General features: G+C 45.0%; 1 protein-coding gene across 12 annotated transcripts in view; it reads left to right on the top strand.

Moving 5' to 3' along the window:
* LOC140208622 (NACHT, LRR and PYD domains-containing protein 3-like) overlaps positions 1-16147 on the top strand; it is an 83807-nt gene that overhangs the window by 18761 nt on the left and 48899 nt on the right. For 8 of the 12 annotated variants that reach the window (XR_011888849.1, XR_011888848.1, XM_072277436.1 and 5 more), the window contains 7 exons: positions 521-616; positions 2657-3232; positions 3955-4458; positions 5181-6116; positions 6595-6761; positions 9983-10154; positions 10258-10323. Coding sequence is in view for 10 of the 12 variants with exons in the window: in XM_072277436.1 (XP_072133537.1) it covers positions 607-616; positions 2657-3232; positions 3955-4458; positions 5181-6116; positions 6595-6761; positions 9983-10154; positions 10258-10323 (2431 nt within the window). In the remaining 2 variants the exon portion in view is untranslated. The remainder of the gene's footprint in view (positions 1-520; positions 617-2656; positions 3233-3954; positions 4459-5180; positions 6117-6594; positions 6762-9982; positions 10155-10257; positions 10324-16147) is intronic. The other 4 variants (XM_072277437.1, XM_072277441.1, XM_072277438.1 and 1 more) reach the window with 3 other exon arrangements.

Genomic DNA, 16147 nt, shown 5'->3' with positions numbered 1-16147 from the left:
AGGCTTGACCAGTAAGTTCGCAGATGACATGAAATTAGTGGATGGTGCTCACAGTAAAGATTATTGTAGCTTATAGGAGATCTAAATGGGCAGAAGAGTGGTAAGTAGATTCCAAAATCAACCTGAGCAGCAGAGGTTGGTGATTATGTGAAGGAAAGTGCCACAGGAAGTGGATGAGGCAGCACAATTGTATAATTCCAGAAGCAGCTGGAATGTGTAGATGGAATGAAGAGGCCGTGGGGGAAATGGGCCTATCACAGGAAATTGGGACCATCTCGGTGAGCACTGTCATCAGCATTGTCTCATTGGGCTGAAAGGTCTGTATATGTGCTCTGTTGCTCTGTGACTCTGTACTCTATCAGTAGATGCACTGGACAGACATGGTGTGAGAGTTGATATTCACAGGGAATATTTTGTCCCTAAGTCAACTGCTGCTCTGATACAGGGGATGGACGTACTGTCATATTTACAAAGTAATCATACTCTCGTTGACTCACTGTCTGTTTGTTGTGTAATTCAGGGCATCACCAGCAGGTGGAGCTGTCCTGCACCGGGATCAAAGTGTAAACAAAACACGACAATCAGCAATCGTCAGTCACAATCAGAATGGACACAGGTATGATCACTAGGATCTTTATACTTAAACTTTTGTCCTGTTGGTGCACACTAGTACAGATGAAGAAACTTACACAGATGTTAACTGGGCACAGAAAACTTTCATCAAGCAAGGTTATTGATCCCACTGGTAAAGCAGCCTCGAGTAATTGATCAATCTAACAGTTCCTGTGCAGGGACATGACACCGGTAATGGTCGAATCACTCTGCTCACCATGCAAAGCTTCACCTGAGTGAAAGGAGCAGGGACTCCTGAATCAGGTGGCTGTGAGTGAATCACAGACAGGAATGTGACAACTGTCTTGTGTGTTATGTAAATGTCCAGGGTCAGGGTCCTCTAGACAGGCCCTGGTGTGTAAGATGTCTCCAACTTTCATTAATAAATCTCAACGCCAGATGGTAGGAGCATTTCCAGGAATTCAGAGATTGTGTGATAACAGAGCATTTCAGGTTTTGGAAGGGCAGCTATCAACTCCCTCCTGGACTTCTCGGCTGCTGCGGAAAGGAGATGAGGGGAGTTTCCAAAATCTGTTTTCTGTAGCTGAGCTGAGAACATTGCCGGTGTTGGGAATGGCTGAGGATCAGAAAACAGCTCATTGTGGATAAAAGTGCGGTCTGTTTCAGTGTTTTAATACTCGAATCCATGTCTGGTCTGTGGACAAATGGTGAACGTGAGTTCTCAATATTTCCCTATTGAGATGATCTGCTACCTGGACTTAAAATACACAGGATCTTTGGTGGGAAACCTGGTGTAACCAATGACCAACTGTCCCTGTCTCCTGTAGGAATTGTGATTGTGCTCAACTCTGTGAGTTGAGGTGGAATAAAACAGATTACAGCCTGGTAACGCATCCCTCAGCCCAGCTAATTCATGCTGATCCAAATGTCTTTTGAGCTTGCTCCATCTTCCCACAGCTTTTCCCAACTTCCCTTATAGACTTCTATCCTTTTTCCTGCCCACATCTTCTCAACTTTGTAATTTTATTTGTTTATAGCCTCCTCTGACCGCACGTAATTTATACCCATCACCCGCCAAGTGAAAAAAATGCCCCTTCAGTCCCTTTTAAATTCCTGCCCTCGGGTCTCAGACTCCCCTACCCTGGGAAATGGACTGTGACCATCTACCCTATCTACACTCCTGATTATTTTATGTACACGTGTAAGTCTCAGACTCCCCTACCCTGGGAAATGGACTGTGACCATCTACCCTATCTACACTCCTGATTATTTTATGTACACGTGTAAGTCTCAGACTCCCCTACCCTGGGAAATGGACTGTGACCATCTACCCTATCTACACCCCTGATTATTTTATGTACACGTGTAAGTCTCAGACTCCCCTACCCTGGGAAATGGACTGTGACCATATACCCTATCTACACCCCTGATTATTTTATGTACACGTGTAAGTCTCAGACTCCCCTACCCTGGGAAATGGACTGTGACCGTCTACCCTATCTACACTCCTGATTATTTTATGTACACGTGTAAGTCTCAGACTCCCCTTCCCTGGGAAATGGACTGTGACCGTCTACCCTATCTACACTCCTGATTATTTTATGTACGTGTGTAAGGTCACCCTTCAACTGGTCTTTCTCAACTACACTCTTTCCAGCTTAATCACCTTCATCCTACAGATTAGCAACTGCAACTACACACAAAGTTCTCTAAGCAAGACTTTGCCAATGACCTGCACAGTTGTTACATGACGATCATCATGCCGGGGGATAAGATGGGAACCAGGGGGCTGGACAGCATAGATCTCAAGGTAATGGTCAGTTTGCGACCAATGGGACTGGACATGATGTGACAGGTCACTATTACTGTGCCTATCCTGTTCTTTTTCTGGGAGTGGATGTGTTCAGACACCGGCTTATTGTGATGGTCACCTGACAGGAAGTGTGGTTCACATTCACCAGCACAGTCCCACTCCAAATCTGGTCAGATAGAGTCTCTGGTCCATTGCACCCACCCAGTCTCAATCAGTTCTGCTCAGCTCCAAATCACTCTAGTGTAACCTGAAATTCATCATTTATTTCAGGTAGGAAATTAACTCGGGTACGGAAAGTACTCAAGAGGTTTTTACCAGGAAACTCACTGAGGGAAGATGATCGGGACACGGGAAGCAAGGTACCACAGCAGGGTCAGATTCAGAGCAATGTCCCAATGGAATGCGGTCCGGCCGCAGCGGAAGGGGAGCAAATTCAGCCCAGAGACAGTGACGTCAGAGACACTGATCAGAACCCTGGAACTGGTACAAGTGAGGCGACTGTCTGTCAGCCCAGAGACAGTGACGTCAGAGACACTGAGCAGGACCCTGGAACCAGTACAAGTGAGGCGACTGTCTGTCAGCCCAGAGACAGTGACGTCAGAGACACTGAGCAGGACCCTGGAACCGGTACAAGTGAGGTGACTGTCTGTCAGCCCAGAGACAGTGACGTCAGAGACACTGATCAGGACCCTGTAACCAGTACAAGTGAGGCGACTGTCTGTCAGCCCAGAGACAGTGACGTCAGAGACACTGATCAGGACCCTGGAACTGGTACAAGTGAGGCGACTGCTTGTCAGCTCGGAAGCTCATTAAACACGGAATTGTCAAGTCCCCAACAAGGAGCAGGTGAGTGAAATATGAGAGTGATGAGGGTAAAGGTGAGGCCTGGTTGGAGGGTTGGTCAGAGTAGCGGGGGGTGGGGGGGATGTGTGGGTGTGGTACAGCGTTCCAGATGAGAGAGTATTCCTAGGATGTGCATTAAGGGAAATGTATTCGCCAGGATGGAGAGACTATCATTGACAGTCCCAACATTTATTGCTCATAATAAGCTGAAGTAGATGAGTGGGTGAGATGGGGGATGGACTGGTTTGCATTAAATGTGATCCTTCCCGTAGCGTAATACCCAGAACATTATTGGGTAGATTTTAAAGCCAGTGTTGGGTATTGGAATAAATATATCTTGGTGGCTGAAAGCAGGTGAACACTGAGGTTCAAGACTTGATTTGTTCAATGAGTGGAGTGAGAGCACTGGAGACGAGTTGGTATCTACATTCTCTTCTTATATTCACAGAGTCAGAGTTTACAATCTCTGACCTCCTGTGACCAATGGAACTGGACAGATCAGTATTACTGTGCCTATCCTGTTCTCTTTCTGGGAGTGGATGTGTTCACTCACGGGCTTATTGCGATGGTCACCTGACAGGATGTACGGTTCACATTCACCAGCACAGTCCCACTCCAAATCTGGTCAGATAGAGTCTCTGGTCCATTGCACCCACCCAGTCTCAATCAGTTCTGCTCAGCTCTAAATCACTCTAGTGTAACCTGAAATTCATCATTTATTTCAGGTAGGAAATTAACTCGGGTACGGAAAGTACTCAAGAGGTTTTTACCAGGAAACTCACTGAGGGAAGATGATCGGGACACGGGAAGCAAGGTACCACAGCAGGGTCAGATTCAGAGCAATGTCCCAATGGAATGCGGTCCGGCCGCAGCGGAAGGGGAGCAAATTCAGCCCAGAGACAGTGACGTCAGAGACACTGAGCAGAACCCTGGAACTGGTACAAGTGAGGTGACTGTCTGTCAGCCCAGAGACAGTGACGTCAGAGACACTGAGCAGGACCCTGGAACCGGTACAAGTGAGGCGACTGTCTGTCAGCCCAGAGACAGTGACGTCAGAGACACTGATCAGGACCCTGGAACCGGTACAAGTGAGGCGACTGTCTGTCAGCCCAGAGACAGTGACGTCAGAGACACTGATCAGAACCCTGGAACTGGTACAAGTGAGGCGACTGTCTGTCAGCTCAGAAGCTCATTAAACACGGAATTGTCAAGTCCCCAACAAGGAGCAGGTGAGTGAAATATGAGAGTGATGAGGGTAAAGGTGAGGCCTGGTTGGAGGGTTGGTCAGAGTAGCGGGGGGTGGGGGGGGTGTGTGGGTGTGGTACAGTGTTCCAGATGAGAGAGTATTCCTAGGATGTGCATTAAGGGAAATGTATTCGCCAGGATGGAGAGACTATCATTGACAGTCCCAACATTTATTGCTCATAATAAGCTGAAGTAGATGAGTGGGTGAGATGGGGGATGGACTGGTTTGCATTAAATGTGATCCTTCCCGTAGCGTAATACCCAGAACATTATTGGGTAGATTTTAAAGCCAGTGTTGGGTATTGGAATAAATATATCTTGGTGGCTGAAAGCAGGTGAACACTGAGGTTCAAGACTTGATTTGTTCAATGAGTGGAGTGAGAGCACTGGAGACGAGTTGGTATCTACATTCTCTTCTTATATTCACAGAGTCAGAGTTTACAATCTCTGACCTCCTGTGACCAATGGAACTGGACAGATCAGTATTACTGTGCCTATCCTGTTCTCTTTCTGGGAGTGGATGTGTTCACTCACGGGCTTATTGCGATGGTCACCTGACAGGATGTACGGTTCACATTCACCAGCACAGTCCCACTCCAAATCTGGTCAGATAGAGTCTCTGGTCCATTGCACCCACCCAGTCTCAATCAGTTCTGCTCAGCTCTAAATCACTCTAGTGTAACCTGAAATTCATCATTTATTTCAGGTAGGAAATTAACTCGGGTACGGAAAGTACTCAAGAGGTTTTTACCAGGAAACTCATTGAGGGAAGATGATCGGGACACGGGAAGCAAGGTACCAAAGCAGGGTCAGATTGAGAGCAATGTCCCAATGGAATGCGGTCCGGCCGCAGCGGAAGTGGAGCAAAGTCAGCCCAGAGACAGTGACGTCAGAGACACTGATCAGGACCCTGGAACCAGTACAGGTGAGGAGACTGTCTGTCAGCCCAGAGACAGTGACGTCAGAGACACTGATCAGGACCCTGGAACCAGCACAATTGAGACGACTGTCTGTCAGCCCAGAGACAGTGACGTCAGAGACACTGAGCAGGATCCTGGAACCGGTACAAGTGAGGTGACTGTCTGTCAGCCCAGAGACAGTGACGTCAGAGACACTGATCAGGACCCTGGAACCAGCACAATTGAGACGACTGTCTGTCAGCCCAGAGACAGTGACGTCAGAGACACTGAGCAGGACCCTGGAACTGGTACAAGTGAGGCGACTGTCTGTCAGCCCAGAGACAGTGACGTCAGAGACACTGAGCAGGACCCTGGAACCAGTACAAGTGAGGTGACTGTCTGTCAGCCCAGAGACAGTGACGTCAGAGACACTGATCAGGACCCTGGAACCGGTACAAGTGAGGTGACTGTCTGTCAGCCCAGAGACAGTGACGTCAGAGACACTGATCAGGACCCTGGAACCGGTACAATTGAGACGACTGTCTGTCAGCCCAGAGACAGTGACGTCAGAGACACTGATCAGGACCCTGGAACCAGCACAATTGAGACGACTGTCTGTCAGCCCAGAGACAGTGACGTCAGAGACACTGATCAGGACCCTGGAACCGGTACAAGTGAGGCGACTGTCTGTCAGCTCGGAAGCTCATTGAACACGGAATTGTCAAGTCCCCAACAAGGAGCAGGTGAGTGAAATATGAGGGTGATGTGTTCACAGAATGTGGTAAGGAGGATGGAAAATGTGATTCTTTGTTGGAGGGTTGGTCAGACGTGAGGGGGAATGTGTGGGTGTGGTACATGTGGTGTACTGGGGCACCTGTTACCCCACTACAGGAAATGTACTACCTGCTCTGAGGAAATCCAGGATGTGTATTGGAGGAAATGCAGTGTTCCAGATAAGAGAGTATTTCCAGGATGTGAATTAAGGGAAATGTATTCGCCAGGATAGTTTGTATTAAATGTGGTCCTTTGGTAACGTAAGGCCCAGAACATTGTTTGGTCAGTTTTAAGGCCAGTGTTGGGGATTAGGACAAAATCCGTATTTCCAGCTGAAGGCAGGTGAACACTGAGGTTCAAGACTTGATTTTTTTGTTGCATTGGGTGAGAGCGTTGGAGATGAGGGAGATTTGAGTTCATGTCTACATACTCTTCTTATATTCGCAGAGCCAGAGTTTACAATCCACGACCTCCTGGCAGAGGCGGGTGAATATCGACTGTACCAGCTGACAAAGTTCTACGGGGACCGACTCAAACAAGCGATTGAAGAAAAGGTTGAAAGACTCGGTTGGATGTTGACAAAGGAGGGACATTTCAGTAGAGAAGAAAGTGAGGTGAGTGTATTTAGTATATTGTCACTGAACTGCTGGTATCAGAGGGAATAGTGATCAATATTCATCTCCTGCACGTTCTAGGAGGTCTACATGACAATGGAGATGTTGATCTCTGACTGTCTCCAGCCGATCTGGTTTCAGCTGTTAAGGTGGGGAGCACTGGGAGCTACAGGTTCAGCGTCACCTTTTCCTCTGACACCTGCTGTATTTATCAGTGTGATATACGAGCAGTGGCTGCATATCTGGGCTGTTGAACAGACATTCAGTCTAAAACTAATTTCACGTCTTATCGGGACCGTCAGTCAAATTCACCTCAGCTCATTGATCCAGGATGAATATGAAGCTGTCAGATTGTAAATTGGGCCAACTGGCTTCACTGCGGTACTTGAGGGAGGGGAACCTGCTCACCACAGCTGGTCTGGTCTCCATCTGAGTTCCCGAACAGAGTGGCTGACTTGTCATAGTCATAGAAAAGTACAGCACAGAAACAGGCCCTTTGGCCCATCTATTCCATGCCGGACTACTAAAACTGCCTATTCCCATTGACCTGCACTGGGCCCTGGTGCTCTATACCCTTATCATTCATGTATCTATCCAGACTTCTCTTCACCACTTGTACCACTCACACTGCTCGCTCGTTTCACGATCTCACCACCCTCTGAGTGAAGAAGTTTCCCCTCATGTACCCTTGAACTTTTCACCTTTTATCCTTTACTGATGACCTCTTGTTGTAGTACTACTTTACTTTGGTGCAAAATGTCTGTTTGCATTTTCCTTATCTACATCCGTCATAATTTTGTGAACCTCTATCAAATCTCCCCTCAGTTTTCTACATTCCAAGTGCAATCTTTTCCTATAACTCAGGTCCTCCAGTCCCGACAACATCCTTGTAAATTTTTCTGTACTCTTCCGAACTCCTTTACACCTGTCCTATGAGTAGGTGACCAGTAGCAGATAATCTCAAAATTAGGCCTCACCAACATCTTATACATGTTCAGCATCATATTCCATCTTCTGTACTCGATAATTTCATTTATGAAGACAAATGTACTAAATACTTTCTTTCCGATCTATCTACCTTTGCTGCCACTTTTAATGAATTATGGACCTGTATTCCCAGATCACTTTGTTCTACCACACTCCTCAGTGCCCTACCGGTCACCGTAGAATATCGACCCTGCTTGGTCATCCGAAAGTGCAACGTGTCGCACTTGTCTGCATTAAACTCCACAGGCCATTTTTCAGCCCATTTCTCAGCTGGTTTAGACACCACTGCAAGCTTTGGTAGTCTTCCTCACTTTCCACTACACGTCCCCACTCTTGGTGTCATCTGCAAATTTGCTGATCCAGTTAACCACATTTTTATCCAGATCATCAATATAGATGACAAACAACAACGGGCCCAGCACCGATCCCTGTGGCACTGCACGAGTTTAAATTCCCAGTCAGAGATGCAACAGTCAATCACATATTTCATATTTTCTCTACTTACAGTTTTTTAGTAGATTTCTGCTGGTTAGTAAAAGCTTCCCAGTCCTCCAGCTTTCCACTATACCTTACTATACTCTATGCCCTCTCCTTTGCATTTGTGCTGGCATTGACTTCCTGGTCAGCCACAGTTGATCATCCTTCCTTTGGAATAATCCTTCATATTTGGGATTATCTACCTCTACCTGCGCCTTCCGAATCACTTCCTGAATCTTCATCTATTCCTGCTTTGCTGTTGCCTCTACTAGTGTCCTCTTCCAATTTATTTTTGCCCAGCTCCTATCTCATTCCTCCGTAATTCCTTTATTCCAGGGTAATACGGATACATCTAACTTTACCTTCTCCCTCTCAAACTGCAGTGTGAGTTCTGCTATTTTAAGATCATTGCCCCTTAAGGGTTTATTTACCTTAATCTCCCCAATCAAATCTGGTGCAATACACAACACCGAATCCCGATCCGCCTTTCCTATAGTGGGCTCAATCATAGGCTTCTCTCAAAAGCCATCTCATAGGCATTCTATAACTTCCCTCACTTGGGATTCAGCACTACATATTGAAATTCCCCATGACTATTTTAACATTGACCTCTTCTCTCACCCACTGGAATTTGTAGTCCACATCCTGGTTACTGTTCCACCAGGGTCATTTTTCCTATGCGGTTTCTTAACATCGACATCGTCCAATCCGATATCACCTCTTTATAAGGACTTTTATATTTCTATGAGAATGGAGTCAACCCAACCCTTTCACCCACCTGCCTATCCTTTTGATTAAATATGTATCCTTGGATGTAAGCACCCAAATATGATCTTCTTTCAGCCATGATTCAGTGATGCCCACTATCTATTTTTTGCTCTCTCGCTCTCCCCTCTCTTCCATTCTTGTAGTCACATGTTTTTGATGTGATGTTACATATTGATGACAAGTAAATTAATAAGACAATAAGACAAAGGAGCAGAAGTTGGCCATTCGGCCCATCGAGTCTGCTCCGCCATTTTATCATGAGCTGATCCATTCTCCCATTTAGTCCCACTCCCCTACCTTCTCACCATAACCTTTGATGCCCTGGCTACTCAGATATCTATCAATCTCTGCCTTAAATACACCCAATGACTTGGCCTCCACTAGTGCCCGTGGCAACAAATTCCATAGATTCACCACCCTCTGACTAAAAAAAACTTCTTCGCATTTCTGTTCTGAATGGGTGCCCTTCAATCCTTAAGCCATGCCCTCTCGTAGTAGACTCCCCAATCATGGGAAACAACTTTGCCACATCCACTGTGTCCATGCCTTTCAACATTCAAAATGTTTCTATGAGGTCTCCCCTCATTCTTCTAAACTCCAAGGAATACAGTCCAAGAGCGGACAAACGTTCCTCATATGTTAACCCTCTCATTCCCGGAATCATTCTCGTGAATCTTCTCTGTACCCTCTCCAACGTCAGCACATCCTTTCTTAAATAAGGAGACAAAAACTGCCCACAGTACTCCAAGTGAGGCCTCACCAGCGCCTTATAGAGCCTCAACATCACGTCCCTGCTCCTATACTCTATTCCTCTAGAAATGAATGCCAATCACGTTGAATATATTATAGGGTGTCAGTTAATCCTTACTCTTACACAATATGGATTTAGAATTTCCTTCAGTTGCTGTTTTTCTGTTAATAGCTGAACCCAAGGAGGATGAGGCAACAACTGTCCGCTCCACAATAAATTCATTGTTTTCCTTTTACAGAAAGTCACTGAGCTGACAGAGAAGGGAAACCGGACAGAGAGTTCCAGACTCTTCCTCAGTTTGGTGATGGGCAAAGGTTCCCGGGTCCGGAGGGCGATGTGGGAATCCTTTGTGACGTGGAGGACAGAGTTACCGAAGTTGGACAGGATACTGAGGGAAATACAGGAACTCGGTATGTTAAAAACACGCACTGAACACAAAGGCACATTGAAATAAACAGGCTTAATTATTTTAGTTCTGTTTTCACAGACATGTTTTTAAAAAAATTTAAACAGGTCCTGATCCACAGGAATACATGAACATCGGCCAAGGATTATCTGAGTTACCCACTCAACTGAAAGGTGAGTGATAAATTGCACAGTCCAAACCACATTTCAAGTGTTGTACTGTAACTGGGCAGAATCTGAGAATGAAAATTCACCATTAATCAGGCGCTGATCTCTGGAGTCAGGTTAAAATTCAGATAAACTCTCGTTGCAGCCTCAATATTCTAAAATGTATTTTCCAGCTGTTGATCCAGCTGTTAATGTACTAATCCAGCTGTTGGGCCTGCTAAACCCTTCACTCCCGTTCCTACTACTCTGGGAATCCCCACGCACACTACATCTTCCTGTCCAGTTGACTTTTCTATCTTCATACATTCCAGATTCCAAAGCACCTTCTTCTTCGTAATAACAGCTACACTCAATTTTGTTCGCTGATGCTCTTTACATTTTGTAATTCTGCTAGTGACTTCCACAGAGATTGTCTGCCATTTCCTTTTCATCCGTTACTGCATCTACAACATCATTTTTCAGCAGTCTGATACCGACCCCCTCCTTTATTTTGACTCTTTATCTGGGAAAGAAAGAAAAATACTTTGGTATCCTTGCATTTCCTGCACATTCATGTATATTTAGGAGCATCTATAACGTAGTTGCCTCCAACACGACCCAGGCTGTAAATTCCAGGCACCCACCACCCTGTGAAAAAACTACCCATAAGTAATTTAAATTTATCCCATCTCACCTTAACCAAATACCACCTGGTATTAGACAGCAGTCCTGTGTGGAAAACAAAATACAGGCTCTCTACCCAGACTTTTATATCTCAATCTTATACACATTTGTCAGATTTAACTCCAGAGTAAATAAACCAAGTTTGTCAAGCCTTTACTTGTAGCACATGCCACCGAATCCAGACAACATCCTGGTGAACCTGTTCTGTACCCTCTCCAATCCTTCCAAGAGCTGGACAATCAGAAGTGAATACAATACTCCAGATGCACCTGAAAACCATAAGACTTAGCAGCAGAATTAAGCCAGGTGGCTCAGTGAATTTGCTCCGCTATTCCTCTCAACCCCACTATCTCGCCTTCTATAAATGTTGATGCTCTTCCTAATCAGGAACATATCGACCTGCATTTTAAATATATACAATGACGTATCTTCCTCAGCTGTCTATGACAATAATTTCACAAATTCACAACCCACCAGGCAAGAAATTTCTCCCAGTGTGGGTCCCCGCCAGCCAGGACAATTCACCACAGTTCCCAAGCATATTAATCTTCTATGTGAGCCTCCCATGTGGGTCCTTGTCAAAGACTCTGCCAATATACAAGTAGACAACATCTATGTGTAACGTCATCTTTGTCACCTCCGAGAGGAACTCAATCAAGTTGGCAAGACGCAAACCCATCCAGAGCCTTGCTGCTGAACCCCAAACCACCTCAAACATTCTCTCTTTCATACTCCTGTGGGGCATAAGATATAAAAGGTTGAAGGTGTGTACCACCTGCCTCAGGGTCAGCTTTAATTCTGCATTTATAAGACCATTGAATGGTCACCTACTGTGTTATTATTGGCTCGTAATAATAGTAAGACAATTTTATATATATAATTGTAGCTTCGTGCATCTCATAATTAATAACAACTCACAATATACTCACAGGAGAGCAGAAAGAATACCGTTCGGGTATGAACAACAGATAACAGATTATGTAATTCTATTTCAAACCCTGTGGAAAGCAGAAATCTTTCAATGTTATATTGTCTATCAAAAAATCATGTGATTCTCTCCCTTGCATGGTTAAGAGAAGTTCCAAATATATATAAAATTCATCCAATACTTATGAAATTTCTACAACATCTGATGGAGCATTCGCATAAAGTAATCGTCCTATTAACAACCACAAAAGAACAACCACCATTATCAAAATAAATGTAGGGGTTTTCCAGAGTGACTCACTAAGCCCAGTATGGTTTTGTTTGGCTTTAAAGCTGCTTATAATTTACTGAAACAGACAAAAATCAGGTATCAAATCAGAAAAAAAATATGAATTATACCTTTGCACAGCTATACATTGATGATTTGAAATTATTTGCTCTTGCATCAATAAAGCTAAAACAAATAATTCAAATAATGGAACTAATTTCCAAAGATATAAGCATAAACCTTAGACTAGAAAAGTACAGAACATGAAACATAAAGAAAGGTGAATAGAGCCAGTAGAATATCAGACAGAGCATCAGGATACAATGCAACAGAATATGAAACATATATTTAGGATATCAATAAACAAAGAAAATAGAGAAACGTGTTGGAGACCTCTTCCCAGAAACAGACGGGATCATTGTAGCAATACAGGACAAGGTTGTTAACACATGTAGTTATCAATAATACAGAATGACAGACCAATAGGTTCAAGACGATTAATGCTGAAAATTACAAGAGAAACCAGAAACAATCAACACTTTAAAGGATCCTGCAATAGTTTAACTGAATCTCATTACTTGCACAAGCACAATCAAGTGGTGGATAACGTTAACAAAAATCTTGCTTAAACTACAACTGATGAAAAACACCATAACTTACTATAAGTCCAAGCCTGCTCTACTTTTAGAGTTAGAGTCCTTTAAATCATACTGTGACCGATTATTATTTCAAATAGGATAATCCAGGATAGCCGTTCCGATATAACAAGCAAAAGCAACTTTTTAAATAAGTATAGCCATTCCAAATGCACATAACTTACAGAAATGAAGTAGAGAAAAACACCAGAAATATGCTGAATTAAAAGGGGAAAATGAAAGACTGTGGAACATGAACAAGGTATTCATTATCCCAATTGTAATATCGATAACTGGTATCATCCCAAAGGCTTTACGCAATGGTATTAATAAATTAGGCCCACACATCAATACTTGTGCAAATCTTCGAAGACCCACAATACTATACATCAATTCAGCTATGAGTGTGCTAGGCTATGCCCGTACCTTCAGGCTAAGAAAATGATAATAATAATAACTTATTTATAAAGCACCCCTGATCCAGACGATGCTGTTCAAACCGCATCACAACGGGATAGAGTGCAAACTAGAAAATAAAAGACAAAATGTTGTCAGGTGTAATATACACCTCAGAGTTCTGCACAGTACTGTAGTTTAAGGTGTTGAATTCTACAGTTCAGGAGCACAGTTCCAAAAATAAAACCCTGACCTCCCAATGATCCTTTGGCCTTCTACCTTATTGTCTGCCTGCAATGCATTTTCTTGGCAACCGAAACACTGTTTCCCTGAAATATTCTGTTCCATTTTTCCTTCTACGACCTCATTGCACCGATGTGATGTAATGATCTATATGGATCGCATGCAAAGAAGTTTTCCATTTTACTGTGGTGCATGTGACAATAATAAACCAAAGTATCGATTTATTATTGTCAATAATACAGTGCCCATTGGTTGTTTAAGATTGTTATACCCGGGGTTGGTAGTGGGGATAAGCTGCCACAACCTATTATATGCTCCCAGTGCCGTATGACTAAAATAGCCACTGAGAACCAAGTCCAGCTCCTGGCATTCCTAAGCCTGGTGGAAGCATTTCTTCCGACAGGAGGAGGGGCAAAGGCGGGTTACTGGTGCCTTACAACCAGTCGCTTTGGGCAGATGAAGCTCATTAGCTGTGATTGGCAGCTCACCCAGGAACAGGAAAACTCTGATCTCAAAACTCTGCTGCCTTGCAACTGTACCCCCCATGAGGAAGAGTTTGGGAGTAAACCCCGTGGGAAAATTCTTGATCTGGAGCCCCTAAGGCAGTCTCAAATGGTGTTCAACGCAGACTGGCATCTCCTGCGACACCCCTGGTGCCAACTGTGTCAGGCTCTGCCATTCCTTTGTATTCATCAGATGCATAGAGAGAGGGAGCTTGCTACATCGGCAAAAGCTTCCTCTCCATATCGTAGTGTCCTAGCTTGCAGGGGCAGGACATCCATGGTCGACTCTTGACAGACAGAGGCCTCATAAGACAGTGTCCCACACCCCCACAGCAAGACTGACTGCCAAGACTTCACCACCCTCTCCCACAAATATGCTGTACATCACTGAGACAGACGCTTGTGGTTTCTTCCATTAATAGAGATTTCATCTTTCCACCAATCCTCCATCCTCAATCACGGGGAAGTTAGCAAAAGGTAGCATGTACCACATGTCCAACACATCTTCCTTCGAATCCGTATTCTTTCTCATTCCCTCGATTGGTAGCTGCTGTTTGAGTTTCTCCAAACTGAAACATTTAGCCGGGGCTACCCCTTCAGCCTCCTGCAGTCGATACGTCAGCTTCTTCGGGGACTCCTTCAACTCTCGCCACAGCCTCAGCAGTTCTGACTCAGGGTTCTTGGCCATCTCAATCTGGGACGCAGTTACCCCACCAGCTTCTCCCACCCTGACCTGAAAAGCAGCAGTTAAAGGATGTTCAGCTTCCAGTTTTTTTCCTTCCTGATGACGTCTTCCAGGTCAACTTTCAGTTTTTCCACTTCATTTAAACTGTCGATAGTCATCTTCAGGTTCCTTTCAAGCATCTGCCTCCCTTTTCCGAGATCTGTCCTCCATTTCTTCACCTCCTCGGGAGTGTAGTCAAACACCCCTCCCTGGGCTCTCAGTTTTCTGTTGGCCTTCAGAACACTTCCTTGATCTTCCCCAACTTGTAAATCTTCCAATCTTTTCTGGATCAACGTCTTGAGTTTCTGCTGATCCCTTTGAAGGTGGGTCATTGTTTCTTCTCGTTGGATTAATTCATCAGTACATGACCGCAGTGTCGGCTCGCAATTCCGTTGCTCCTTCTCCACGTTGATGAGCGTGAATTCCAAGTCTGCAATGGCCGTCCCACGTGTGTGGCACTCAGTCTTCGGCCGGCATTTCTGAGCACTCAGGTCAGCGGTGCAAATCCCCTCTCTCCCCTGTGTCTCATTCAAAGTGACGACCTGGGTTTCCATCCCCAGGTCCACCACCATCTGTCCCAACACCAGGAAGTTCAACTGGTATGTTGGGTCATTTTTCTCACATTGCACCAAACTCCTCCACATTTGACACTTCGCTTCTGTCGCCTGGGCTCAGCCACTCGCCTCGCCTCATAGTCCCCCAGGTGAATCCAAGCTCTAGGCAGTCATCCACATACACCAAAACTCCACACATCTTCACTTCCCCCATGGTCTTCCTTTTGGAAGTACATTGGTACATTGCTGGGAACCTGCAGTTCCCCCACTGGGCCTCCACTAAGTTTCCTGTGGTTCAGGAAGAGACCTTTGGCCCTTCTCCCACTGAGTCAGGTGTAGTGGGGAGGGCTAGCTGTGGGCAGTCTGAGTTACAGCAGGACCAGGAAGGAAAAGAAGCGGGGCCCCGGACATGGGACAGGGGTTCTGAGTTGTAATGGTTGCCTGAGTCAGAGAGGAGCGGGCAAGCAGGTCCAAGGTATCCCTAGTAATGTCTGTGCCTTTAGGGTTTAGGTGAGGGGGCACGGAGGTCTTGGAGGATTAGGAAACTCAGATAGGTTGGCCTATGTAGCGCCCATGGATGGGCGGAAGGTCCACTGTTTGGGGAGCAATGTCACTGTGTGTATTTGGATGGGTTTCTGTGTCTGTAGGACTGGTTGGCAAGTTATTTGGAAGTCATGAGGACATGACTTTATTTGGTGGGGGGAGATTGTAAGGGGTTACTTTTTTTATGTCACTGCATAGTCTAATTAAAATGGCTTCTTTGTTATGTTATAATTGAAAGGGCTTCTTTGTTATGTTAACTGCTGAGAAAGTCCTTCCCGCTAGCAGTTTGTTTTGGATTATCTATTGATATGAGGACGAATGAACAAATTGCGATAGCTTTGGGTGCTTGAAGATATTGTATGCGCGGGGTTTTG

Source organism: Mobula birostris, chromosome 13, assembly GCF_030028105.1.
Source record: "Mobula birostris isolate sMobBir1 chromosome 13, sMobBir1.hap1, whole genome shotgun sequence".
In the NCBI taxonomy this organism is placed as follows: Eukaryota; Metazoa; Chordata; class Chondrichthyes; order Myliobatiformes; family Myliobatidae; genus Mobula; species Mobula birostris.
This window is presented reverse-complemented; position numbering and strand designations above follow the sequence as displayed.